Below are 27,803 nucleotides of genomic sequence, written 5' to 3'. Positions count from 1 at the left end.
GTAGTGTCGGATCAATTTTGTTTTTAATTGCTGGCCGATTATACCGGCTCAAAATAATAATTATTTCATTGAGTTATTATATATCCTTTCTCTATCAGCAATTTAATTATTTATAACATTTCAATAAGGTAATGAGATTAAAGTCTTGAGTTGCATTTTAATTAAAAAAAAATATTGTTGGTTTATATATCGTACTACGGTATCAAATAGTAGCCAATTGAACTTCATTATTGAGAATATGAAGTTACGGGGTTAGTAGGTGACAAGGTACGGGATATACGTGGCAAAGGAAACCATAGCGGTTGAGATCGCAGCTCGAACCCGAATATTGTTTCAATGTTGGTTTAATCTTATTAAACTTTAAACATCGAAACAAAACACAAGTCTATATACAAGTGAATAAGTTCAGTGTTGGAATACTCTTATTTAACATTAAACAGACACCATTCAATGCGTATTGTTGCTGAAAAACGTAGCTCTAGATATATCGATTTTTTTCAAGATATTAGCTTCTGTGCTGCTTTATACTGACATGAATGAGTGAACTGATCAATAATTTAACCAACTGAACATCTGGGGCAAAAGTTCGTTCACGTGTGTGATCCTCCCCAGATGCACATCGAAAAATATGGTGTAGTCTTTTTCACTTCCTCTTATAAATATCAAGGCCCCGTCATTGATTTCAAGTTTGTACCTCAGAAAATAATGAATCACTCCATTAGTTTTAATTATTCACGACTTAATTTCAAATTGATTTGAAACTTGATGGTAAATAAAAATTGAGCCTTCAAATGACGCACTTATTTTATTAATTAATCTAGTCTGCTTATAGAAGAGCCATTGTTTCAATAACAATATCAAGTACCACAATGGGTTTGCTTTAACATCCCAGTAACTTCATCGGTGGTGCATTGACGGGTGTATCACTCTATATTAATTATTTGTCAAGTTATGACGTATTATCTGCCGGTAAAACCAGACATCTACTATCTGGTTTTAACGAGATACGTTAATTGGTTAAACGAGAAAATAACTTGTTTTAACGAGATACTTAGTCATTTGGACGAATAACTAAGTCGTTTAAACGAGATAAAAATAAATAACACGTACGTCACCTGTATGCCACCGTTCAAAATCCATATAACGTATTACATATGTAATTGATTACATATTTATACATACAATGTGTGAAACATAGGTAGCTGATGAGAGTTGAATCGAAATTTATATCGACGGTCAAACAGAACATGCCATTTTGCATTATAGGTGCATTATTTATATCATTTGAACTGATTAACGTTTCTTGGAAAAGATATACATTTTCTAACCAATGAACCGCCTATTGCAAGTGATTGTAATATATGAATATATATATCTCGCGTGAGATTAAGAGAATATTAATCACAATAATGTAATACTTAAATGGTAGTCATGCCGAGTAACTGAAGCATGTTTTTATCTGTAGAAAAAATGAACTGTGATGTGATATAAACATTTTGTACTTAGGAAATTCTCATTCGCGACGTTTTAACGCGAACATTGGGCTGGTTTCTTTAGTATCTGTATTGTCAATTTGTTACATATTTTAACCTGTTGTCAAATACCTGGAGAGCAATTGATACATTGAAGAAATTTTCAACATATATAAATTCATTTCAACATTTTGATAAATAACTACCGAGAGAATGATACGGATTTGCCAATCTCACTGTATAATTTTGTAATCAAATCTTTATTTGTAGTAACTTGAAAAAAAACTCGTTATTTATCATTGCGGTATTTTTTCCCAAGGGAAAAATGCTGTTAAACATTAATCAACGTGTAATGTAGATCAAACGTTAGCATTTTACGCAGCTCAATAAACATTGTTTTTCGCTTACTGGAATTTGTTTTTGTTTTCTATTAATGCAAACTGTATTAAAACATTGTTCTTGAAAACGAACAGATATTTTGCCTCGGATGTTCTGTGTTTCTTTTCTAACCGAAGATCTGGTCATATAATACAATATCTTATATTCGACATTACTTTAAATCAAACTTAGATGACCTTTAATTGAAGTATGAGGTTGAGGAATCATAAACTAGTTTAACCAATCGACGATTCCCTGATTTTCTGACCGACCTAAGGCAGTAACCTGAAGTGTTATCATACTGACTCGTTATTGCATGTGTCGTATGTATGTGTTGTTTGTATGTTTTTGTTTTTCATTCAGTTTCTGTTAGCCTAGTGCCTTTTTAGTGGTCATTGCTACAAGTTTGGCTACTGGTCATGTCCCTGTAATTTCCATTGAAACGGACGAACTTGCGTTTGTCTTTGGGGTGAAAAAAATGTTTTTTCGTGACAAACAAAAAGGTTCGAGAAATACCACTTTCGCGTTCAAAAATGATTTGAAGTAAGAATTTGCAGATATTTTGACATTTTAGAAATCCTGTAGTTATGGACAATGGAGACACTCGTGTTTTAAATTAATACATACACATGTATAACAACACATACTTTGAGTGATTATCCATTAACTACTTACAAAATAATGCATTTTATGGGAATTATTAATACCTTAAAACAGGATTGCAACCGTGAATCTATTAGGTGAAAACGCACAAATATCAAATGACTGGTGCGTCCTAAAAGATATACATTGATCGGCTTTCTGCACCTTTCTTTCAAATTAAACACAGTATCCATCATAGCAACCATTATTTTCGATATTTATTCATCCTTTTCAGTAAATTTTAACAACAGTATTAATTAAGGTTATCTTATGTTGGATTAAGAGTGCATATTAAAATGTCTGACTATTATTTCTAACCTTTCTTTGTCTTTAATCAATATGTTGCATGAAAATGTTTTACAAAGAAGTTCAGGCTACGTTGCTATGCGATAGAGATTATACAAAACCGATTCGAAGACTCATCTGACAATATTCGGAGTAAAAAAGAAAGCAAGGCAAACAGCAATAACAACCACAGAAACAGTATACCATGCCTACAATAATAAACAGTTAATGGTAAGCTTACACTGATTTGTGAAAATTGATCAATAGTGTGCTTGAAATAGGGTTTTATCTTCCAGGTAAGCAACAAGAAACCTAAACAAGAAGATGGTGAAACAACGATGGATAAAGGTAATCACATTTTTTGTATTTAGAGTCCGTAAAAAGTGTCTTGTGTCTAACTGTGCTTTTATTTTACCAACAAATATATTTTGGAAAAGAGAACATTCGAAGGCACATAATATAAATACGAAAGAAGAATAAACTGTAAAAGCTAGAGCGATATACTTAAGAAACTGTCATTGCCAAATAATTACAGCTATCGAGGTTTTTCTGATAGGTTCAGTCCATAATACTGACCCTGCATGATGTGCATCACTTAGTTTAGACAGCGTTTATAGCATTGTTGATAAAATTAATCATTTTATTGAAAATGAATTCACTTTAAAAAAGATACCTTTCAGGAATGACATCATTTAAACGTGTCAAAGCCGTTTAAATTAGAACTAAGGCGGGCTGAAATTTGAAAACAAATTTGGAATATATACTGCTGAGACAGTAAAATATCTAATTTCTTTCACTGATATATCCATACATCAAAAGGAAATAAACTGTTATAGTTATTAGGATCCTAAAATTATGTGTTATAATTATATTTTTATATGCTAATTTCATTGACAAAAGTGTTTCGCGTTTGATCATGTTCTGGTAATATAATTAAATGTACAAATTATTTACTTATAAAATAAGCAACATAATCTTTCATGCAGCCAGCGTATGCTCAAGACACGATGTGGAAAAGAACTTTGATTCCGGCAAGTTTATAAATAATTGTAAACACGATGTATTAGTTTGTCATGTGTTGTCGTTGTTGTTGTTATGTTGTGGCTGTTGTAGTAGTTTCTTTTTATACTTGCCCGTTTTGCTGCTCATTTCTTTTCTGTTGTATATTTCAATTTGCTTTTAAGTACATGACTTGTCTAGATAATTTCAAACGACAATCAAAAAGACACGTAAACGTCCTACTTGAGTGCATTTTTAAGTTTAGTTTGCATCTATATTAAAGGAACTGGCTCTCATATTTATTCCGTATGCGTGTGTTTTCTCATACCGTCATTATTTCGGTATGCATGTGTTTTCTCATACCGTTATTATTTCGGTATGCATGTGTTTTCTCATACCGTTATTATTACGGAATGCATGTGTTCTCTCATACCGTTATTGTTTCGGTATGCATGTGTTTTCTCATACCTTTATTATTTCGGTATGCATGTGTTTTCTCATACCGTTATTATTTCGGTATGCATGTGGTTTCTCATACCGTTATTATTTCGGTATGTATGTGTTTTCTCATACCGTTATTATTTCGGTATGTATGTGTTTTCTCATACCGTTATTATTGTTTTGCCTCCTCAGTTTTTCTGCGCTGTGTAATATTGCGGGGAATTTTGTGTTTATGATGCATTTCATAGTCAAACGCATTCAGGAACTGTATTTCTGTTACAAATGAAGGTTTTAAATAGAAAATAATGATATCACAATCTTACAGTGTTAGTTTAGTGTACTATTTAGCTAACAAATGATAGTGTGTTGTTGTTTTTTTAGCTTTTCACTTACGTATTGAATATTAATTGAATGAATCGAAACTTCAAAAACGATTATGTCTATACAAAATGCACCGTCTTGAAAGACACATGCATATATGATATTGCAATAATGTTCATACATATTCATGAAAAAGGTCAACTCAACTCAACTCAATATATCATAATAAATCATATAGAGCTCCCAATTGTAAACATCTTGTATGCTGCTATAAAGTGTTATCAAGTTAGACTGTGTCAATGCAATTGGCTGCATTCTGGCTTAATGTACCAGTTTGTTTAATCACATCTTAAAGGGTTAGATGCATAAAAGTACATCAGTTATTATTGACTGCAATTCCAAGTCATATTGAAACTTCCCTACAATGAATTTTAAAATTAAATTTATAGTTCCACTGGATTTATTGTAACTCAAGTAGTAATAGAAATTTGATAATATGTCCACAGGTTAAATTATAAGCTAGTTTGCGCATTTAATTGATTTCATTGGTTGATGGTAAGTATTTGACGAATGTCATAAAACGCTTTGGCTAACTTTACCATACCAAATCATTTACAAACGTTTTACACCTGGCTTCACACACAGCATATCTATTTGCAATTGCACATATTTAAAGATACCATCATCTTCAGAGCACTGTGTGTTTCATGACTGAAATGTTCGGTAAATGCAGTAGTAGTTGAACAGCATAACATACGTTATTTCACTAATACATTTTAGGTATCGCCGTTTACTTCCATATATTTCAATATAGTATTATAACTAAAATACAGTGTCATCCAGAAATATTATAACTCTACTAAACTGTACTTTCTGAACAATATTGTCTTTCATTTAATGCTAACATTGGCACATACTGTTTGCAGAAATACGTGAGTTGTTCCGATTGTTTGATACAAACAACGATCGGTCCATATCACTGCAGGAGCTGGGCAAGGCGATGAGGTTTCTTGGGATGTCACCTTCAGAACAAGAGATAACTGACGCCATGAGTGCCTTGGACACAAACGGTATCAAACTTAACTCGCACTTAGTCATTTTGTTTTAGGTATTACTATAGATTGCAATTAATTAATATCATCCGATTAACCAAAGCTTCCACTACCTATGAAAATGTAAATGTATGTTATTTGTCTGCAATTAAAAAGTGTAGCTCAAGTAACAATAGGTTTTGAGTTAAAGAAACATCGCTTCCTTAGGCGGTGTAATATCCCATGTGTGTAACATAATCCCCATTATTTGATTAAGAAACCAAAGTAGCGCGTGTCGTTGACAATAAAAAAAATGTTAACTACATGTATTCGAGGTGTGAAAGTAAATAAGTTGTAAGTAAGATTAGATATAGAAGCAGAGATAGAAGTAGTTCGCTATTGACACTATCATTATTGCAAACAGGCATAAAGAAATCAATATATCAGGGAGGTCATTTACTCACAACTTCTTGTTGGTTGTTTTGATTAATTGGTTAAGTCTTTCTCTGCATCTTCTGCTTAAGTCTTAAAAAAAGTTGAAGTAGAAGTTTGAAGTTTGAAGTAGAACGTGGAACAGCTATTCATTTTAAATAACATAAAGATCGATTAAACGGCTTTTCACTTATGTCACTTAGGTACATTTTTGCTATTTATTATGCAGTGCTTTTGTCATAGAAAGAAATGGAAACTTAAAAGCAACGAAACAAACAAATTCTTTTTAAATTGGTAGTTTTTGACTTCAAAGACATTTGCTTTATAATTATACAGTACAAACCTGAGATATGTTTAGCTTTGCTTACTGGCACATATTTGAGTGAAGGCCCCACTTATTTTGGACGATCTTACGTCACGTTTTACAGAAACAAGTTAAACACACATGTAACAGACTGCACCAATTGCTATGTGCACCTGTCGGGGTTCGAACCCACGACCTCTCGCTCTGCAGGCGGACACTCTACCGCGTCGCTATAAAAGCTAGCTCTATAACGAGACAGTATAAGTGCCGCTATATACATCGTATACCCGGTTACACATTCCCCCTCCATTTTGAAATTTGTCCTCGAATTTCGGAGACTAAGGTCAATTCGCAATGACCTTGAGGCTTATCGTATAACACGATCCCCACGTTGGGCGCCAAATGTAACAGACTGCACAAATTACTATGTGCACCTGTCGGGGTTCGAACCCACGACCTCTCGCTCTGCAGACGGACACTCTACCACGTCGCTATAAAAGCTAACTCTATAACGAGACAGTATAAGTGCCGCTATATACATCGTATACCCGGTTACACACAGTTCTTTATTTTTCGGTATTGATTCTTTAATATTGTCCTTTCAAAGAGTTTTGATACGGTTTAAGAAAATTGTAAAAAAATATAGTCAGGATTAACCATTTCTCGTATTTTAAGTTTTTGTCAGCGGAATAAAATAATAAACATTATTGTGTAATGCTTAATATTGTTCGTGAAATTTGGGGCCTCGTGAAAATACCATGTATAGAAATCCAGATTATAATATAGTTACTGGATGAATAACAATAATGGCAAAATAAATGTCTCGGTTCATTGAAAATTTTATTAAATGGTTAATGCATCACTGTTAATGCTTTTTATCTTTGATACTGATGTACTCTTTAGAATATTCCATAACATTTCTGACTGAATTGTTCTATCAAATATGACACTTTGATTATTTTTTCAGAAAATGGCAGGATCGAGTTTCAAGAATTTTACAAATTTATGCAAGCAGAGATGACTAAACTGAGTATGTAGTAGAATCTCTTCTGTATTTCTTTTTATTCAATATACCAATAAACAAACTTGCTATTTTTTCAAATGTGTTGCATTATTGCATATCGTAGACACGGAATCCGTCACCCGCCTATTGGATTTTTTATGATTCGCGTGCTAAAGCATTATTCTTGCTTAACAGTTATAAGTGCATATAGAAGGAATCTTTTTATATATTGAATTGCTTCAATTCATCTTCGAGAACAAGGTACTATTTGCAAGTATAATTATTATCGGACTTTAACAGAAGAGAAATATCATTATTCCTCTTGCCTCAGATGAAGCAGATTTCACCAACAATCAAGACACAGTACGCTCAGCATTCCGGACGTTTGATAAGGATGGAAATGGATACATAGACGAGAAGGAATTAAGGTGATTTCTCCAGTTGCTGGCATTGAAATGAGTTAAAAAGATGGATTTTGTTTATTTTTCCTTCCAGTTAAGATTTGGCCAACCGTAATGATATCTTTAACAATGAGATATTAAAACTTCGATATCTTCGTTTAAGCACTGACATCGATAACGCCGTTGAATCAAACGACTAATTGTCCCTGATATTGCCATTAGCTATACATGTAGTCAGTTATATTGGTCGCAGTCATTCGTAACCCTTCCTTAAAGATTACAATCATCGATTGGATTGGTTTTGAACAAAATCGAACAAAAATGGCAATGTATGAAAATGGTTGTTTCGATTGTTTTGATGAATTTAGTGGTAAAATACAAACCAAGATGGTCGTTGTTTTATGTTCATCAAGAAAGTCTGGATACTCCAACTGTTCGCAATTAGCAATACACAGTAAGAATTTTGACGCGTCTTTTAAGTGATTTAAATAAAGGTTCTAACAATACAACAAATACTGCAATTTCAGAATTGCAATGAAGAAGTTGGGTGAAGCATTGACGGACAAGGAGCTGGACGATATGATGAAACAAGCTGACGTCGATGAGGATGGTAAAATCAATTATGAAGGTATTAGAGTCAATGTTTTATGTTATGTCATTGTGATGAAAATCAACTATGAATGTATTGGAGTTAAGGTTTTAGATGAGGGCATCATAATAAAACATGTCGTTGTCGACAGGAGTTGGACTATCAACTATGACAGCATTGTAGTCAATATTTAAAGTTAAGTCATTATGACCAAATAAGCTAATCTCGATCGGGACGGGCAAATGAACTATGTATGTTTTAGAGTAGCGATTTTAATTGTATTTATTATAATGAACAAGCTGATATTGATGGTTACGACAAAACAATCTGAGTTGTTGTATAGTTGTTGAGGTATGTCATTATGTTAAAAAAATGATTGCCATGTGGACGACAAAATCAACAATAAAGATATTGGAGTAAATGTTTAATGATTAGGAACATTTGTCAGTTTTATTATGCTGCATGAAGTCAACAATTTTAATTTCATCCGAATATTTGACAAATTACCATGATTATTACATCGGATACATGGCGGGTCAGTTTCAAAGTAAACCTTTTGCCAAATAAAGTATTAGGAAGGCTAGCTTTAACTTTTCATTGTCTATGATATTCCACTAAAAGTATATATTTATGAACTAGTTTGATATAATTTGGTCAAGAAAATATGTGTGTTATTAAAGATTTCTATATTTCAGAGTTCGTTAAGATATGGTGTGAAACAACTTGAGGAACTCCTATCCTGCTACATAGTTATCATTTACATTAAATGGACTGGCATTATGCATCCTTGTAAATATGTTTCACTATAAAGGAATATGATTATGTATCTACGCTTATTTTTTAATAAATTATATGGTACTGTTCTTGTTTCCATAGAACATTTAGACAGTCAGATTTGACATCATCAATAAATTTGTTGTTAAAGCTATAGAAAGCTTTATTTAAAAATAACTTCAGTTGGTGCAATAAGGTAAACCTTTAATTGTGTATTTCAAATTTAAACACTTAAAACCGATTGAACCCACTAGCGTTCACATATTGCTTTCAAAACGGTACTTTTTATTTTAGCAATTGGAAATACTCTCTTGTACTGAAGTCGAAGTGTTCTCGAAATTGACTTGTAAAAAGAGAATGGAAATATTCCATTTGAAAGGGACGTTTATGCACTCGCTGATGGGAAATCGTTTATCTAAATAATTACCATCATTAACGTTTACTGCGGCTAATGCATTAAATGACATAAAGGCGCGTATTAACGTAATACATGTTATTGTACTCATATGTTCATTAAAAGGCACACCCGATATAGTATATATAACGTTTGAGGCACTTACCAAAATGCACGTGGCCGGTATAGTATATGATACGTTTGATACAACTTCTAAACGGTTCTTTTCCGGTGGACAATATATGAATTTTGTTACAACTATCAAAAGGAAAGTGATCGGTGAATCATATAAGAAGTTTTATACAACAAATAAAGGGATCATAACGATTGATTGACAGTAAACTCACTTTTAAAAACCTTAACTGTATTATTGGCAGAACTAAGGCAGTTCGTACGGTTTACTCAATATTAGGTCAGGATAATTGCCAAATTAAAGATGAACTTATAATTGAAAATTAAAAATACTTTTAAGCTACTTTGTTCGAAAACAATCCGAAAGCGTGGAATATCAGTAGTATTTTACTGTGAACCAGCTGTGCTGCACTGGCACAACGACTTAGCAACTTTACAGTGAGTTTCTTCATCAGAAAAATTGGACATGTTCAACCAAGCAATACTTATGGAAAGCAAGCGACACAATACTTAACCACTATCACTTAGAACTTTTGAGATGGACTTAATATTCTTGGTTGAACAGTTTATCATCATTCACGTATAAAATACAGTAGTTTATTTATTTATGATGTCTTGTTTTTTTAGTGGAGTTTGTGGCATTTAGAAACTGAAAGTTTTGACATAGGAATAAAATTTAATGCACATAAAGTCAAGCGACCAAACACGCACAGTAACAACTATGAATAATACATGCCACTATCTAACGGTTGGGTGTTTTTAACAATATATGACCGCAATGATGTTCGCCTTGCAACACTTATTCAACTTGATATCAGTTTGAATATATGTGCTGTAAATAATTGCAATTTGGTTTAAAGCAGAACAAAGCACTTTACTTTATTACTTGTTTTTTTTCTGTTAAATACTTTAGTTGAACAAAATGAAAATAATTCTCTTTTACCAGGAGTTCTTAAGTCTTAAATGTTTAAAACATGGATTGCTTTGGTGGTATTGACACAAAAAAAGATTTTGTGTTTAAAAATATTTAATTAAATAGTGAACCGTACATACCCTTGGATCAAACGTGTTGAGTCGTTTATTTTCAGCATAGCATTGTTTTTTTCTAACATCTCAGTTGTTCACTATTCTATGTTGCCCTGTGGGCCAGCCAACGCCTTGTCGGAGACAAAATAACCACCATAAAATAATTAATATTTTTATTGTTTCAATCAATAGCAATATATAAGCTTAATCTCATTGAGTTCGCAAAAATTAAAAAAAGATCGTCACAAAATCACTTAGAACTCGTCATGAGCCCTGCTGAAATCTATTATGGATTTTATATTTTGCATTGGTTTTTTTTTAAATCATGTTCATGTTTTTTTTCACTCGGATACAAGCAGCACAGTAAGATTAAACAGCGGTGTGGGTGAATAAGACTGTTCGTTTGCAGCGATTGTAGGTACATCACTGTCAACTGTCAAGAACAGTATGCACAGCTTTTGTCCGTGTGATGAAGACAGTTTATTGCCAGCAATGGTATGTACAAAAGTGTTAACGATGTTTTTGATTGATTTATGTATAACAATGATTTTATAATTAAAGTGAGTTTGGTGAAACAGCGAACATAGTGCAAGTAGTGCCGGCATGGCCATTTCCGAAACATTAAGTTTGTAAAGTATATTATTTAAGAGAATTTTTTTTTTCTGAAGTTACATAACCTGTTTGTGTTAGCATTGTGTTTGTTTGGCGGTTTTTGACTATATTATCCCGTTTTTGCATGTAAATGTTAACGCTGAAATAAATGCATATTTCTTCGCCGGCCTTTTATTTCAAATCTGATTTACATTTCACTTTAATGTGTTTGCATGACAACGAGAGTAAGATGTCTGCTAGCGCTGTTTGTTCTGATTTGCTGCATAGTTTATTATCTTGCTTGTCAATATTGAAATGCTGCTTTATTGGTGATTGCTGTTGTTTCCTCCGTAGAGATTGCGGTATTTAGTTTGACATTGGGCTTCCATTTAATTGCACATAATTCAATGTGCATGCAAGGAAATTACAAGTATAAATATCTAATAGTACGAGTATTTAAAATGTCCTATAATACTTTATAATATGTCGTTGCAATACCACCCGTTAACAGATAGGGAACAACTTTCTGTTCCGTGTGCGTCTAACGTCTGTCATTACGTTACCGGTTTAAAGAGATTAAAACAAACTCTTCATTTCATTACGTTCAAAAGCGTACTTACGTCATACAAACTCCTGGTTAAACGTTCTTTACTCCGTTAAAACGATACCTTTTTAGCGTAGCTTTGATAATTTCTGACATTAGTACCAAGTGCATACGCCATTCACGGTGAGATTTTTCTAAACAATCCTATAAAACAAGATTTCATGAAACGCTGTGTTATTATTATACAGTATACGTGTAATTTATTAGCTTGATTTATGTAGTTGTAACATGACTGTGCGGAAAGTAATATATTTTATGTCTTCCCTATTGACTATTGTTTATTGTTTTTGTTTTACGTTTTGGCGTATTATTTTCACGAATGATTATTGATTTTTAAATACTAGATATCTACTGTAACATGGATACATTTAAATAAATGTTTTTGTTATATTAACACGATAACCTTGATGACAAAAATCAAAAATCACAAGGAAGGAAATTATTACTTACAATTAACAGTTTTTTTTGGTTGTTATGAACTCGAATACGGTACATATCATTGCATTGTCATTTTATAAGGTATTTTCCAATACCATATTAATTGTCATATTTGCAGAACACTTTATTTGAAGTCTACCTCTTTTGAAATAATCATTTACGAGTATATCAAGACTTAAGCATTTTTGTTAAAAAAATAATAAACATACTTAAAAACGAACACTTCTAGGTACAATATGTAAAAGATGTTTAATCATACATGTGTAAGTTAAACGATGATATTTACACATCCACTTCCATTCCTTAAATGAACTGCCTTTCGGTAATTGCGTTTATCAATCGATGAACGCAAAATTTACGGATATGTTCAGATCGTAATTCATCGCATAACAATTAACATTAAAACAATAATCTTGATATTTTTTGTATTGTGTCAGCAGGTCCCGTAAAATATAAAAAAAAAAAACATTTTACAAAGTGTCAATTTATTATATTTTAAAAGTATTGTTGCCATAAGTGTTTCAATTTTACGTTTAAATGTGATTTCAAGTGGTTGATCTTTTCCCGTGTTATTGTGTCTTCATTTGAAAAAAATGTTTCCGATTACAGTCGGGTCGTTCTATTTGCAGAATGGGTAAGCAAGGATTAGTGAAAGGTTTTCTTACATGAAATGAAGTGTTTTTTTAACAATTCTTGAATGAAATGATGACCTTTTGGTGTAAATATTAGGAATGAATTGCGGGGTCGATGTCATTATTCGGACTCTACACACTTTGACCAGCCCAATTGCGTTCATACCCCGATAATGACATCAACCCCGCAATTCATTCCTTAATTAATTTCTCTTTCCTTATTACCTACAAAGCCAAGTTTTAGGCTGATTGGTGCTTGTCTCTGCGTTTTCTATCGTATTATTGTCTTAAAACAGAGTTTCAAATATCATAAATTAAAGAAAACTTTTTTCAAAACTTGTAAATGGCCTTTTTAATAGTATATCAAAGTAGAAAAGTACTCTTAAATCGCTAATTGCTAATAGTTTCGCTCATCCCAATTTTTATGGTGATGTTTTAAAGACAATTCGTAAAATTAAAATGTTTTCAGCAGCTAATCTGGCAGATAGACTCAATGAATTGCTTGGATCTTATTTACCCTCATACAAACTATAAGTTTGAATATGGCGTCCTTACATAACTTAAATTTTATTGCTTTGTTTTTATAAAAAAATGCAGTTTCGTGTTTTTGCTTGCTAGGAATGTTCCAGCGTATGATGTCTTTATCTTTAAAAAAATTACTTAGGTAATCATTTGGAAAAAAAGTTTAGCAAATATATGGGGTGTTTTTATTTCTAATAATGTTTCCTTTGTTTGTTCCCATGTGAAGTACAATGATGCTTATCATTATTAGACTATATGATCACACACTTTTAAACGTTTTACTTGTTCAAACAAATTGCGTGTGATGTTCATAGTTTCAAACAATCGTATCTTTAAAAAGTTTTTTGCATTAAGTACTCTGAATTGTATTCCTTTTTCTGCAGATATATTATAGATCCCAAATCATTGAAGTACGTGGTGTTCACCTATTAGTTTATTAGTATTTGTTTTATTATTTAGTTTCCTCATTGTAATTCAATCTTTGATAAGATTTACCTTTTACGATTTTATTTTATTCGGGATTGTTTGGATAAGAGTGTGGCTGTGCACACAAACTGGTATAAACCCCCAGTAAATTTATATTTTACCGACCGTTCAAAGGCGGTCCTAGCAATCCTGATAAACAAACCTAGTTTTTTTTATATAGTTTACATGTTTTGTGTTGTTTTTGGAGTTTTGTGCTGTAGTTCCATGATTCTTGTGTGTGATTGTTTGTTTTTGTGTCCTATGTCTTTGGCGTTAACCCAGTGCCATTGAACGGGGTTTATGTTAACACTTTTGGCTACTGAGCTTGTTTTTGTAGTTTTTCATATAAATTTAAAAAAAGCATCCACAACAGATCAACCTGAATAATAAAGCAGATTAGTATGTTGATATTTTAACATATGAGACATTTTAAATGTTATGTTGCCTATTCGATAACATTTCATAAGATAGGTTATCGGTCATCGGTTCAACTGCAATTCCCAAAGGAAACGTTGATATCTCAACATATGAGACATTTTAAATGTTATGTTGCATATTCGATAGGGTTGCATACGATAGGCTATCGGTTGAACTACAATTCCCAAAGGAAACGTTGACATCTCATATCATTCAGCCGATACAGGGAAATTAGACATTCTTCGATTCATGATAAAGACTAATTAATTTGTTCATGATTATTGGTTGGACAAAAATATACTGGAAACATTCATAATACGATAACTTCTTTTCTTTACTGGCTCGAATTCTTCCGATTAGCGCAGCATTATATCAACTGCATGCAATTCAATATGTTCATATTATGAAATTTGTATTTACACGTAGCTCTAAAATGGGTTTTATTTGTGTTAAAAAGAAAACTAAGGTATGGACTTTGCATTTTTTTCAACGAAATTATACATATTGTGGATTGACAATGTGTAAACGGAAAAGTTTTAAATTTGTATTGACATTATCTAACACAATACATAACTGTTGCTTCGAACAATCGCATAATATATACTTCCTCAGTATATAACACAATACAATTGGAACTATTTTATCTATATTGATATAAAATATAAATATATTTTGCATTGACCTTTCTTTGTTTATAAATAAGTATGTTTGATGAATCTGAATATAAACAACAAGACCGTCATTGTCAATATGCAGCTGCTGAGCTTTTGCTCAGTAGATATTGATCCTTTAAAGTGTGATATGTGTTGTTCTACGACCTGAACCACATGAAAGCAGGTTGCACAGCAGTGTATGACCGTGAATTGGTAGCAATAAAGGGTAAAACACAGCCAATTGTACAATGCAATAATTCTATTTGGTCGATATATAACGAACGACCTTTTATGTATGTCAGTTTGATGAAACAACAAACAAAGTGAAATTATAAACAACATGGTCATTGCTAAAACTAATAGATTGTAAAGAGTATTATCATTCTTATTTTAATCTCAAAATCAGCTCTTGAAGTAAGTAAACCTTTTATGAAATTAGTTATTTAAATGGCAATCTTTAAGCTGTTTAATGAGTATAAAGTTCCTGATGAAAATTCAATTCTCATAGACTATCATCCGGAATAGTTTGCTGTTGCAGTTAATTTCTTTGGTAATGAAACATGCTTTGCTGATTAATATGTCCCAAAGGCCAATACAACGGTAGTCAACATTCCAATCAAGCATGCGAAATTTCCCTGGATTGTCATTTACCTACTTTAGAGACTACGGAAAGATGTGATTGTTTGAATCGAACTTCAGCTGCTAAAATTGCTTCCTATATTACCGGGATCGCCTCATCACAAATGTGGACTGAAAAGGTTCCTTAGTGTTACACAGTTTTAATATAATATTTTGCACGCATAAACCCCCAAACCTTTAAGTTCTGAACCAGTTTGACAAACAAATTAAGAATTTTCCAGCATCAAATTGTATATCCAATACGACAGTTATAACACCAATCTAATAAGGTTGCCTACAAAGCTCTGCTTAATTCATTTTCCGGGCCGGTATTTATTTATTCAAAATATATTTTGTCATTAGGCATTAACATTTTCAGTCATTAAAGTTATCTTTAGTCAATTTCCTTTTTATTTTTTTTTTCAAATTCAAATATCATCTTTTTTAATATTATTTAATATAAACAATGAAATCTACAAGGACAAGCCCACTAGCCGAAAGGTAGCGTTAAACAGGCGCTAGCATTTCCTTGGTTTCATCCGTCGTCACCTAAACCATTTACAATAGTTCCAGTAAACCAGACTTGTCAATATTATAGTCAAATGTGAAGTTAATCCGTTAAAGGAGACAGAGGTATCAAATTTAAGTTAGCCGATAAATTGACAACATAGCTCCATTTCAAAAGAACTTATAATTGATGTGCACTGGATTTACCTACTTTAAAACTGAACTGAACCTTTAACTTTTGACAAATGAAGTAAAATTAATACGTTTTATAGCTGCAATTGTTTGAAGCAATAACAATTTAAGCGCGTACATGCAATTCGATTTAATTATTCTTTAAAGAAAATATTGAAAGTGGAATAGTTGGTGCACTGCCAAAAGGAAGACATAGGAAGTTGTTACACTGCTTAAAGACATATACAGGATGAATATGTGTGCTATCACATCTTTTCGTTAAAAGTTTATTAACATTTTTACTCTAATTATTTGCATGGAAACCTGCGTTGGACAACTGCCTACGATGATGGCTCTTCCTCGTCAAAATAGATGATTTATTGATGCTGTTTTCTTCAGTGGATATTGCGGCATTTAATTTTTTGACATATAATTTCAATTTAATTGTACATACACTTGCAAACAAGCGACAATGCAAACGGAGTAAGAACTTTGAATAAAATATGTCAGTAACAAACTTTTGGGTGTCTCTAACAATAAGTGGCAGCCATGGTGTTCACATAGCTACAACATTGAACTAGAAAATTGAAAGTTAACAGAAAAGCTGTGTTGCTTATTATTTTAAATCCATTTAACGCGGTACATAGCACTTAACTTTATTATTTGTTTAGTGTCTATGAAATCCTATAGTAGTTGAACACATTAGAATCAATTGTCGTTTATGAGGAACTCTTAAAGCACACTACGTTTGATTGTATGGATTGCTTCTGTGGTACTCGCTTGATAAATGTAAGGTGTCTGAAAATATTTCATTTATTAATACAAAAATGTGAACCGTTCATATCCGTAATTAAAATACCTTTAGTTGATTATACTCACCACAGCTTTTATTTCGTTCTCATCCTCCAACTGTTCGCTTTTGGGGGGGGGGTTGAAACATATCATAAGCATTGATTATTATCTCGGTTTAAATATCAGCATAACGTTTAACCTTTATCTCATCGATTTCGAAAGATAATTAGATCTTAGTTTACAATATTTCACAGAAGTCGCAGTGCTACTGAATAAATAGTGGACCAATATGTGATATTTTGCATATTTATTTTAATTTGGATAATTGAGGGTTTTTTAAAAGATATATTCTGATAGAAGCATTACTTTATTGCCAGATGCACATTATGAGAAATTAATTTCTTGTTTTTATATGGTAGGGTTATTCAGTTTTTGTACGAAAAGTCAGTAATAATTAACTTAAGAGCCTCCCGACCTTCACATATTCAATTGAAAACTTCAATTTCTATAGTATTCCGTGTTGTTCATGGAATAAAAATAATTATTTGTTATGGACATTCATTAATCTCCAGAGCTCTTAAACTTCAAGTGCAAAACTTTGCCTTTTTTCTAAATGCAGCTTTGTTTATTCAGAATTTAAAGTAATTTAATTATTAGATAGTTTCGATGTGATATACTGTTTATTTGCATCAATGGTAGGTACAACACTGTGATCTATCAAGAATAGTGTCACAGAAGTGTCAGGATTTATTAATATTTTTCATAGGCAGCAATGGTAGGGACAACACCGCCAACTGTCAAATGCATAATAGACACAGCAATGTTGGTGTGATTAAGCCTGTTTATTGGCAGTAATGGTAGGTAAAACACTGCCAAGTATATCATGACAGTATATCACAGAAGTGTCTGTGTGATTTATACCTTATCATAGACAACACCTTCAAATGTCAAATGCAGTATGAACACAGCAATGTCGGTGTGATTTAGACTGTTTATTGGCAGTAATGGTAGGGAAAACATTGTCAACTATCAAGTATAGTAGGATAGTATGTCAGAGCAGCGTCGATGTGATTAGGCTTGTCATAGGCAGCCATGGTAGGAACAGCACCGCCAACTGTCAAATGCAGTATGAACACAGCAATGTCGGTATGATTTAGACTGTTTATTGACAGTAATGGTAGTTCCAACCTTCTCGGCTTTCAAATAAAGAATGAACACAGAAATGTAAATGTGATTAAAACTGTTTATTGGCAGTAATGATAGGCACAACACTGCCAACTGTCAAGTGTTTTTATTGTGTTTGGTCAAGATATAACGATCTCACTTTTATTAACGTCAATTTAATGAAACAAAGAAGAGAGTGCATATAGTACCAACATGGCTATTTCCGTAACTGAGAGCTTGTGAAGAGTATCTTTTTCTAACGCTTAATGTCCATATACACATTCTTTTCTTGGAAGAAACACAATGTGTTTGTGAACTTGACAATCGATTTACTTTATAAAATGCGCAAATATATAGATGAAAATTAAATATTGACTATCATCCTGAATAAATCGCTGTTGCAATTTACGTTTTTGTTAATGAAACATATTTTACGTTTCATTCATTTCCCCCGTGCACAATACAATGGTATTCATCAATTCATTCAAACATGCGAAATTTCCCTGGAATGCCATTAAAACTTCTTTAATGCCTATTGAAAAGTGTGATTGCTGAGCTAAAAGAGGCTTCGTGTATTAAAGGGATCGCATTAAAGCAAAGGTGGACTGGAAAGCTTCCACACTTTAATGTAATGTATTTTTAAGTTCAACATTTGGAACGCATTAGTGATACAACCTAAAAATTCTAGGATCAGTTTGACGAGAAAATGCATCATCAATTTGTTAAGTCTAAACGGACAGTAATAATCATTATAATAATATTCTCCTCAGGTTGCCTAAAGTATTTTCTTAGTCTGCCTGTATCACCAGACCTTAAGTCATTTATTATCATAAGTCAATTTCCCTACCTTTTCATAATCGGATTTAAAAAAGGAGTATGCATTTCCAAAAAGGTATTGAAAAAAAAAATCAGAAATAATTAAGTTTTCATGGTTAGTAAAATACTTAAGATAAGAAAATGACTATAGTTAGAAAATGACTCATCAATTATATGATCATTATGAATACAGGCACATCGATGATTCCAACATTTGTAAGATTTGAGCTTGCAAATGAAAAGCAAAGTGGCATCACGGGCGTTTACTAGAGTTGATCACAACAACGTACTTTAAAGTATTTAAGCTTTGTAGCAAAACAAACTGAAATGCATGTCTGATGTCGCTGTAATGAGTTGAATGGATAATTTTGTGACAGTCAGGGGCAAATCTTAATTGTTTCCTCAAAATCAATACGGAGGTTTATCATTCTGTGTGCATGCGATTCTGAAGCCTTTAAAGGACAACGATTATCAATGGCATGCCAATTGTTATAATGGAAATTAAAACTAAATGAACAATTTTTGATTAGAAGTAAGGGTATATGGCGTTCAATACGTTCTTGAATATAAAACGTTTAGTAATAAATTATTTCATTAAGGTATTCCATATCTGTTTCAATCTGCAATCTAGTTATACATGGCATCACAATCGGTTTATGAAACCTAATTGCAGGAATAAGCATTGTTATAGTTAAAGGTCAAAATAAAGTATGAAACACACATTAAAACATACCGTACTGAACTAGGAACACATGTAATGCCTATTTAATAAAGAGAAGCATAATGTTTCTCAGGTGTTAGATATTTGCGATTTCATTGAATGCTATTTGCGTTCATAGGGCTTAGTACAGTTTTCAAGTGAATGCCTGAACATGTGATACTGAAAGTGTTTAATTGCATTTTTTAACAACTGAAAAAATAAGGTATTGTTTTATTGAACGATTGTTAACCAACAGCTACCCAGACCAATAAAGATAATATCAATAAGAATAAACAGAGCACTTCAGTAAACACTGTTTTGGGTGACATCAATTTGTTTAATGGTAATTTTATACGAGTTGCCAATAATTTTGTTATGTTTTCGACAGCAGATTCGTAATTCAAGCTTAGCCAATATTTGTCCCCGTAAACATATTGTATCTATAGCTAAAAACAAAAATCAAATTGCATCGGGTATAGGTGAATTTTAGGGAATATCAGTTGGATGGAATGAAAATATGGTTGTTTTCAAAATATTTAAAAACTTTCCATTAACTTTTTAATTTAGTGAAATTGCGAAGCAAAAGGATTAAAGAAATAAATATAATTTAGAACGCTAGATGGCATTACTTTCCGATGATCAAAACAGCTTAATTTCAGAATATCTATGGGTGCTTTAACAATATGCATCGACATTTTAATAGGAGTACAACTAGACACTGTACAAACGTCAAACGTTGCATGGTTTTTGTGATGAGGCTTATTCGTAGAGGATACGCGTTGAATGCATATTTTTTGATCAGGGAAATCCCAATGCCCAAAGCTGATATCTGCATCAAATTTCGTTAAAGGTACATTAATTTAATATGGCGTAAAATCTCCAGAATACAATAACTAGAATGTATATCATTAGCATTCACATTTCCACGTCTGTAATTTTATTAATGTCCACACTATTACCATTAATATGTTCACAATATTACCATAAATATGTCCACAATATTACCAAAAGACAGAAGTAGGTAGCTTTCAGCTTTGCTTTGTGTTTCACTTTGCGAATATGACTATATTGCTAAACATGTTTAGTGTATTGTGAGTGCATATGATGCTGTTAATCTAATATAGAAATATATCACCCGCCACCGTCTTTTGTATTTTATTGAACTGACAACGATAGCTGGTACTGTATAATGTTTATATTATTATATCTATCTTTAAAGAGTCCAGACATACTTTGATGATATATTGGTTTTTGATAAATAAAAGGTATTGGGTAATGTTACTGATATTTACAACTAAATCGGCATAAGCCAAACGTATCCGGACTACCGATTTAATTTTTTAGTAAACAAACAACACGCTAGCTTCGTTAGTGTTGGCGCGAATGTTTCTCTACTAAAAGTCAGCGCGCATCTGTATTGCTGAATGACCTACTTAATTAAACCAAATATTGACTCAACGCGCATCTGTATCGCTGAAGAACCCACTTAATTAAACCAAATATTGACTCAGCGCGCATCTGTATCGCTGAAAAAGCCACTTAATTAAACCTAACGTTGACTTCATGGAACTTCAGTGATATTTTTCGCCAAAGGTTTCTATATAATTATTGATTTAGAATCTGTCCAGCAATCCAATAATGATATACAGAACCTATAAACCTATAAACGTTATTTCTCTGATAGAGTCAGCGATAACAAACAGAATGACATTTACCTCTAATCATTTTTGCATTTATGTATAAATAAATATTATCACATAAGCTGATACAATAATACTATTATAAATCAGCTTTTAGCATCTTAATGTCACTTCTCTTATGTTTTGGCCCAAAGCAACACTGCGTCCAATATGTTTACTTCAGACATATCATACAAATATTTCCTAAATGAAGTATTGTAAAAGCCATCATATCCATCTTTTCTGTTATCCCCCCCCCCCCTCCCAGATAATTAACTTACGTAACTCTTAGATTATCAATTCCTAAAAATCTTTATCTGAAGCTTTATATGTTTACACAACACTTAATATATATTTCCCAAATGACCAATTCTAAAAGCTTTTATTCCCATTATTTTTGTTATTCATCCCCTGTAGACAATAAATGTCACTGAGTTCACAGATTGTCATGTTTTAAATTAATTGATTTTACACTTTATGTCCTCTGGTGTAATAGTGCAATGATCCATCAAATAACATCTCCAAAGGCACTAAATGGATAAAACAAGTTGCGGAAACCATGGATAGGTTTATCTTTAACGTATAAGATTTATTTGTTACTCAAATGGTTTATTTCTTTAAATCATTATAAATTCATACCATTTGTACCGTAATTGGTAGTGTTTCCTTTCTTTCGTATATTATGACTTTAATAATTCGGATTGTGAGTGTAGCGCCAGTTGCCTTATCCAACAAAAACATGATAACACTATTTAAAAAACATAACATAGTTTTTTAAAAATAAGATATAATCTCTAATGAATTTGATATTTACCCTTAACTGTATCAACTTATGGCCTTTATTTGTATGAGTTTGTATCCATATGCTTATTTCAATAAATTCAACCTTCGTATGATCCAATAATCAAATATGCTAAAAATAAAATACACTGTTGTGCCATGAACATGGAATCAGGTAATGCAATATTCCTTCTTTTATACAATACTTTGCTGATGGGAAAAGAACTTTCAATCTACCGCCTACCATCAAAGTTGCTATTTTGCTTTAGACATTGTACAACATATTTCTTTGAATAATTACCTTAATTCTAAAAACCGTTAACATGTTCTCTGTATGTCAATATTTGAAATATTAAATTATGGCGACTCTTTGTGAAGGTAATATAAGGAATAACTCGGAAAGGATGGGAAATATTAGGAACGTTTGATGCGAGCTCTAAGAAACTCAAAATTGGTTTCTTCTTCACCTTTTCTGATAATATTTTTCATTTAAATATTTCTTCTTATTCTTAGGAGTAACTGTTGTTTATTATCTAGCTAGCATTTCAATCATACCTATTTGCTTATCATTATCGCTATATAGTTGAATGGTTAAAATTAGAGCATTCAAAACACGTAAACACGCTTCATTTTGTGTTTATATATGATTTGTCTTTTCATCCTATTATCAAGAAAACATAAATTGTATTCTGAAACAGAATTTGGTATGTTTGCTTGCTGGTTAAATCCAGTAATTCTGCAATTGTATTTGTTTCTGCAATAAATGTTGTTGTGTAGGTTCAGTGTGTAATATATGTAAGTAGTTGTTTCTGCAATTAATGTTGGTGTGTAGGTTCAATGATATATATATCGGTTTATCCTGTGTTTTTGTCTGTTTGTTATTTACCTTAGGATCAGTGTGCCATTACGCAAGAATCCACATCCCAAACTCAGTTCTATAAACACAAAATTCATGCATAGCGCACTATGCATCTACTTATATTTCCCCCTCACCGGTAGGAGGAGGGAGAGAGCATATAGAAAGTTGCTCAATCCCGATAGGATTTTGACAAGCCCGTTGAGACTAGGCCGGAGTCCGTTTCTAGTTATATACAATAATATTTTGAACGCCTCCTATCCAAGAAATAAAACGAATATCAACAACGTGACAATGTGTTCATCATGGTCATGCCATACAAATTAAACATGTATTTATATGTATATGATATGAACTATACTATTATATTAATACATTTGTAATTAGGAAATATCTTATAGCCGAGCAATCAAATCTGCTTCAATAACAACTATGGAACTTTAGAATGGTATCAAATCACCTGACCAAAAAATGATAATAGACGATATTTTCGTTACATTTATAAGATATAACCAATATGTTTAATTTGATAAGTGACCATATTGATACGAAGATGCACTTATCTCTGTGTTTCAATATTTGTGTCGTTTATACAGATAATAAAAAAATGCGTAAGGTTGTTGTTATTCACCAGATAAAATCTAACTTGTTGAAAAATACGTTAGAACAGTGTGCAATATTCATGTTCGTATTCAAATCAAATATGATATTTGTTGTGGAGTCCGCATTTAATTCGAGTATAGCTCTTACTTGATTCGATTAAGCAGCATTACGATTTCATTCGTTTGATATGTTTTTAATTGAAAAAATAAATTACCTCTCCTGTATTTTTCTGAAAATAGATAAAATAAAGGTGATTTTGCGTGAAAACTTTACAATGCAATATTACAAAATAAAATGTACCAGGCCGTTAAAAAGGTATGCGGGTATACGTTTCGCTTTTTTAACTAGACTGTTAGGATAATGTCTACACGAAATGTTTACTCTTCCAAAGACCAACTGCTCCAATCGGAGTTCTACAAGGTTAAACTATACATAATTCAAACATGGTATCACATCCCAGGAGAAACATAAGTACAGTTAAGTTATATCGATGATTTGATAATTGTCCTCACTTTTAGCGAGCATATGATACGGGTTTGCCAATCGCAGTATTTAAGTTGGTTACCGTGTCTTTATTCGTGGAATTTAAAAACAAAACATACATTCGATAATTGCGAATTTATTTCCAAAGGGATACATTATGTTGAACAGTAGTGACCGTGTAATGGAGATCCTTTTGCATAGCTCATTTAACATGACAATCCTGGTAGATAGATTTATAGATTTATTTCTGTAATAAATGTAAAGAACATGCTAACATTATACATTTTTAAAACATAAAGCACAAGTTTTATAGTCCATGTTAACTACATTGTACACAAAAGACTACACAAAAAGGAATTATCAATTTCTTACTTCAATTGTGGTCCTGTCATAAGAAGACACATTTAGATTATAAAATATATCGCAGTTTTAAGCAAAGACAGTGTATTTACTTCAATTTGATAAAACAATGAACAGATTGCAAGTAGTACCAACATGGCCATTTCTGAAACAGAAGCTTGTGAATAGTATCTTTGTACTTTGGTCTACCTCTTATGTCAATATACACATCCTCTTTCTTTTTAGCAACATTATTAGTTTGTGAACTTGACAATCAATTTACGATATAAAATGCGCAAATATATAGATGAACATTAAATATTGACTATCATCCGGAATAAATTGCTGTTGCAATTTACGTTTTTGTTAATGAAAGTACATTTTTTACGTTTTATTCATTTCTCCAATGCAAATTACAATGGTATTCATCAATTCATTCAAACATGCCAAATTTCCCTGGAATGCTATTAAAACTACTTTAATGCCTATTGAAAAGTGTGATTGCTGAGCTAAAAGAGGCTTCGTGTATTAAAGGGATCGCTTCGAAGCAAAGGTGGACTGGAAAACTTCCACACTTTAATGTAATGTATTTTTAAGTACAACATTTGGAACGCATAACTCACATATATAAGTTCTACGCTCAGTTTGACGAGAAAATGCCCTTTGCTTTATTAAATTGTTTCATCTTACAGACAGTAATAATCATTACAATTATAATCTTCTCAAGTTGCCTAAAGTATTTTCTAATACGTTCTGTATCACCAGACCTTAAGTCCTTTATTATCTTAAGTCACTTTCCAACTTATAATTTATAATTGGATTTAATAAAAAGAGTATGTATTTTCAAAAAGGGATTAGAAGAAAAGTTTTCAGAAATAATTCAGTTTTTTATACGATATGGTAAGTACAATTATTATACTTAAGTTAAGAAAATGACTATGGTTAAAAAATTAATTATCAATAATAACAATTATGAATACCGGCAAATCGATGATTCATCCTTCTGTCAGATTTGAGCTTGCAAATGAAAATCAAAGTGGCATCATGGCTATTAAATAGAGTTGATCACAACAACATACTTTGAACATTAAAGTAATGGAGCAAAACAAACTGAAATACATGTCTGATGGCGATGTAAAGAGTTGAATGGAAAATTTAAGTGAGAGTCAGAGGCAAAGCTTAATTGTTTCCTTAAAATCAATACGCAGGTTTATCATTATGTGTGCATGCAATTCTAGAGTATGCCAATCGTTGAAATGGAAGTTAAAAAAATGCAAGTTTGGATTAGAAGTTAGGGCGTATGGCGTTTAATATGTATTCTAGAATATAAAATATTTAGTGATAAATTATTTCATTACAGTATTCCAGATTTGTTTCAATCTGCAATAAAGTTATACATGGCATCACAATCGGTTTATTAAACATGATTACAGGAATACGTATTGAACATGCAATTAAAATATTGAATAACATTTGATTAAAAATAAATACTATTAAATACTTATTACTATATCTATATTTATATCTATATTTTAATAATATTAACACGGTATGAAATACTACCCGATTAAATGTCTTTATCGAAAATATAGCAAATATGTATTTAAAAATTAACCTTATAGGAAACTTTAGTTTAAGGTGAAAATAAAGTACGAAACACACATTTAAGCATGACTTTTGACAACATCTTCTTACACTAGTAGGTGTATGTGCTGGGTGGTTTAGCTTTATGTGTCATATTTGACCACATCTTCTTACACTAGCAGGTGTATGTTTGCCTGGCTGGTTAGCTTTATGTGTCATATTTGACCACATCTTCTTACACTAGCAGGTGTATGTTGCATGGCTGGTTAGCTTTATTGTCATATTGACCACATCTTCTTACACTAGCAGGTGTATGTTTGGCTGGTTAGCTTTATGGTCATATTTGACCACATCTTCTTACACTAGCAGGTGTATGTTGCATGGCTGTTAGCTTTATGTGTCATATTTGACCACATCTTCTTACACTAGCAGGTGTATGTTGCATGGGGTTAGCTTTAGTGTCATATTTGACCACATCTTCTTACACTAGCAGGTGTATGTTGCATGGCTGGTTAGCTTTATGTGTCATAATTTGACCACATCTTCTTACACTAGCTGGTGTATGTTGCATGGCGCCTCTTACACTAGCAGGTGTATGTTGCATGGCTGGTTAGCTTTATGTGTCATATTTGACAACATCTTCTTACACTAGCAGGTGTATGTTGCATGGGTGGTTAGCTTTATGTGTCATATTTGACCACATCTTCTTACACTAGCAGGTGTATGTTGCATGGCTGGTTAGCTTTATGTGTCATATTTGACAACATCTTCTTACACTAGCAGGTGTATGTTGCATGGCTAGTTAGCTTTATGTGTCATATTTGACAAAATCTTCTTACACTAGCAGGTGTATGTTGCATGGCTGGTTAGCTTTATGTGACATATTTGACCACATCTTCTTACACTAGCAGGTGTATGTTGCATGGGCGGTTAGCTTTATAAGTCATATTTGACCACATCTTCTTACACTAGCAGGTGTATGTTGCATGGCTGGTTAGCTTTATGTGTCATATTTGACCACATCTTCTTACACTAGCAGGTGTATGTTTCATGGCTGGTTAGCTTTATGTGTCATATTTGACAACATCTTCTTACACTAGCAGGTGTATGTTGCATGGCTGGTTAGGTTTATGTTTCGTATTTGACAACATCTTCTTACACTAGCAGGTGTATGTTGCATGGGTGGTTAGCTTTATGTGTCATATTTGACCACATCTTCTTACACTAGCAGGTGTATGTTGCATGGGTGGTTAGCTTTATGTGTCATATTTGACCACATCTTCTTACACTAGCAGGTGTATGTTGCATGGCTGGTTAGCTTTATGTGTCATATTTGACCACATCTTCTTACACTAGCAGGTGTATGTTGCATGGCTGGTTAGCTTTATGTGACATATTTGACAACATCTTCTTTCACTAGCAAGTGTATGTTGCATGGCTGGTTAGCTTTATGTGTCATATTTGACCACAACTTCTTACACTAGCAGGTGTATGTTGCATGGGTGGTTAGTTTTATGTGTCATATTTGACCACATCTTCTTACACTAGCAGGTGTATGTTCCATGGCTGGTTAGGTTTATGTGTCATATTTGACCACATCTTCTTACACTAGCAGGTGTATGTTGCATGGGTGGTTAGCTTTATGTGTCATACTTGACCACATCTTCTTACACTAGCAGGTGTATATTCCATGGCTGGTTAGCTTTATGTGTCATATTTGACCACATCTTCTTACACTAGCAGGTTTATGTTGCATGGGTGGTTA

The 27,803-nt window shown here is 32.4% G+C and overlaps 2 protein-coding genes across 2 annotated transcripts in view; both read left to right on the top strand.

The window, feature by feature from the left end:
- Window positions 1-3,115: 3,115 nt before the first annotated feature.
- Window positions 3,116-9,025, top strand: LOC128204702 (neo-calmodulin-like). The gene is made up of 6 exons (XM_052906103.1): window positions 3,116-3,125; window positions 5,465-5,608; window positions 7,273-7,335; window positions 7,640-7,736; window positions 8,237-8,337; window positions 8,994-9,025. The coding sequence occupies exons 1-6, from the start codon at window positions 3,116-3,118 to the stop codon at window positions 9,023-9,025; spliced, it is 447 nt and encodes a 148-aa protein (XP_052762063.1).
- A 3,862-nt stretch (window positions 9,026-12,887) lies between these two features.
- LOC128204701 (cadherin EGF LAG seven-pass G-type receptor 2-like) overlaps window positions 12,888-27,803 on the top strand; it is a gene marked incomplete at its 3' end in the record, with an annotated part of 65,901 nt that continues 50,985 nt past the window's right edge. The window contains exon 1 of the mRNA XM_052906102.1: window positions 12,888-12,891. Within this exon, the coding sequence (XP_052762062.1) occupies window positions 12,888-12,891 (4 nt within the window). The remainder of the gene's footprint in view (window positions 12,892-27,803) is intronic.

This window comes from Mya arenaria, chromosome 10, assembly GCF_026914265.1.
Source record: "Mya arenaria isolate MELC-2E11 chromosome 10, ASM2691426v1".
NCBI classification, from domain to species: Eukaryota; Metazoa; Mollusca; class Bivalvia; order Myida; family Myidae; genus Mya; species Mya arenaria.
Note: the sequence above shows the minus strand (reverse complement) of the source record. Positions and strands in the feature narration are given on the sequence as shown.

Excerpts from the sequence above, each read along its gene's own strand:
- LOC128204702 (XM_052906103.1), top strand. Across the intron at positions 5,609-7,272 it reads GAGTGCCTTGGACACAAACG|AAAATGGCAGGATCGAGTTT; the intron begins GTATCAAACTTA and ends TTATTTTTTCAG. Across the intron at positions 7,737-8,236 it reads ATAGACGAGAAGGAATTAAG|AATTGCAATGAAGAAGTTGG; the intron begins GTGATTTCTCCA and ends CTGCAATTTCAG.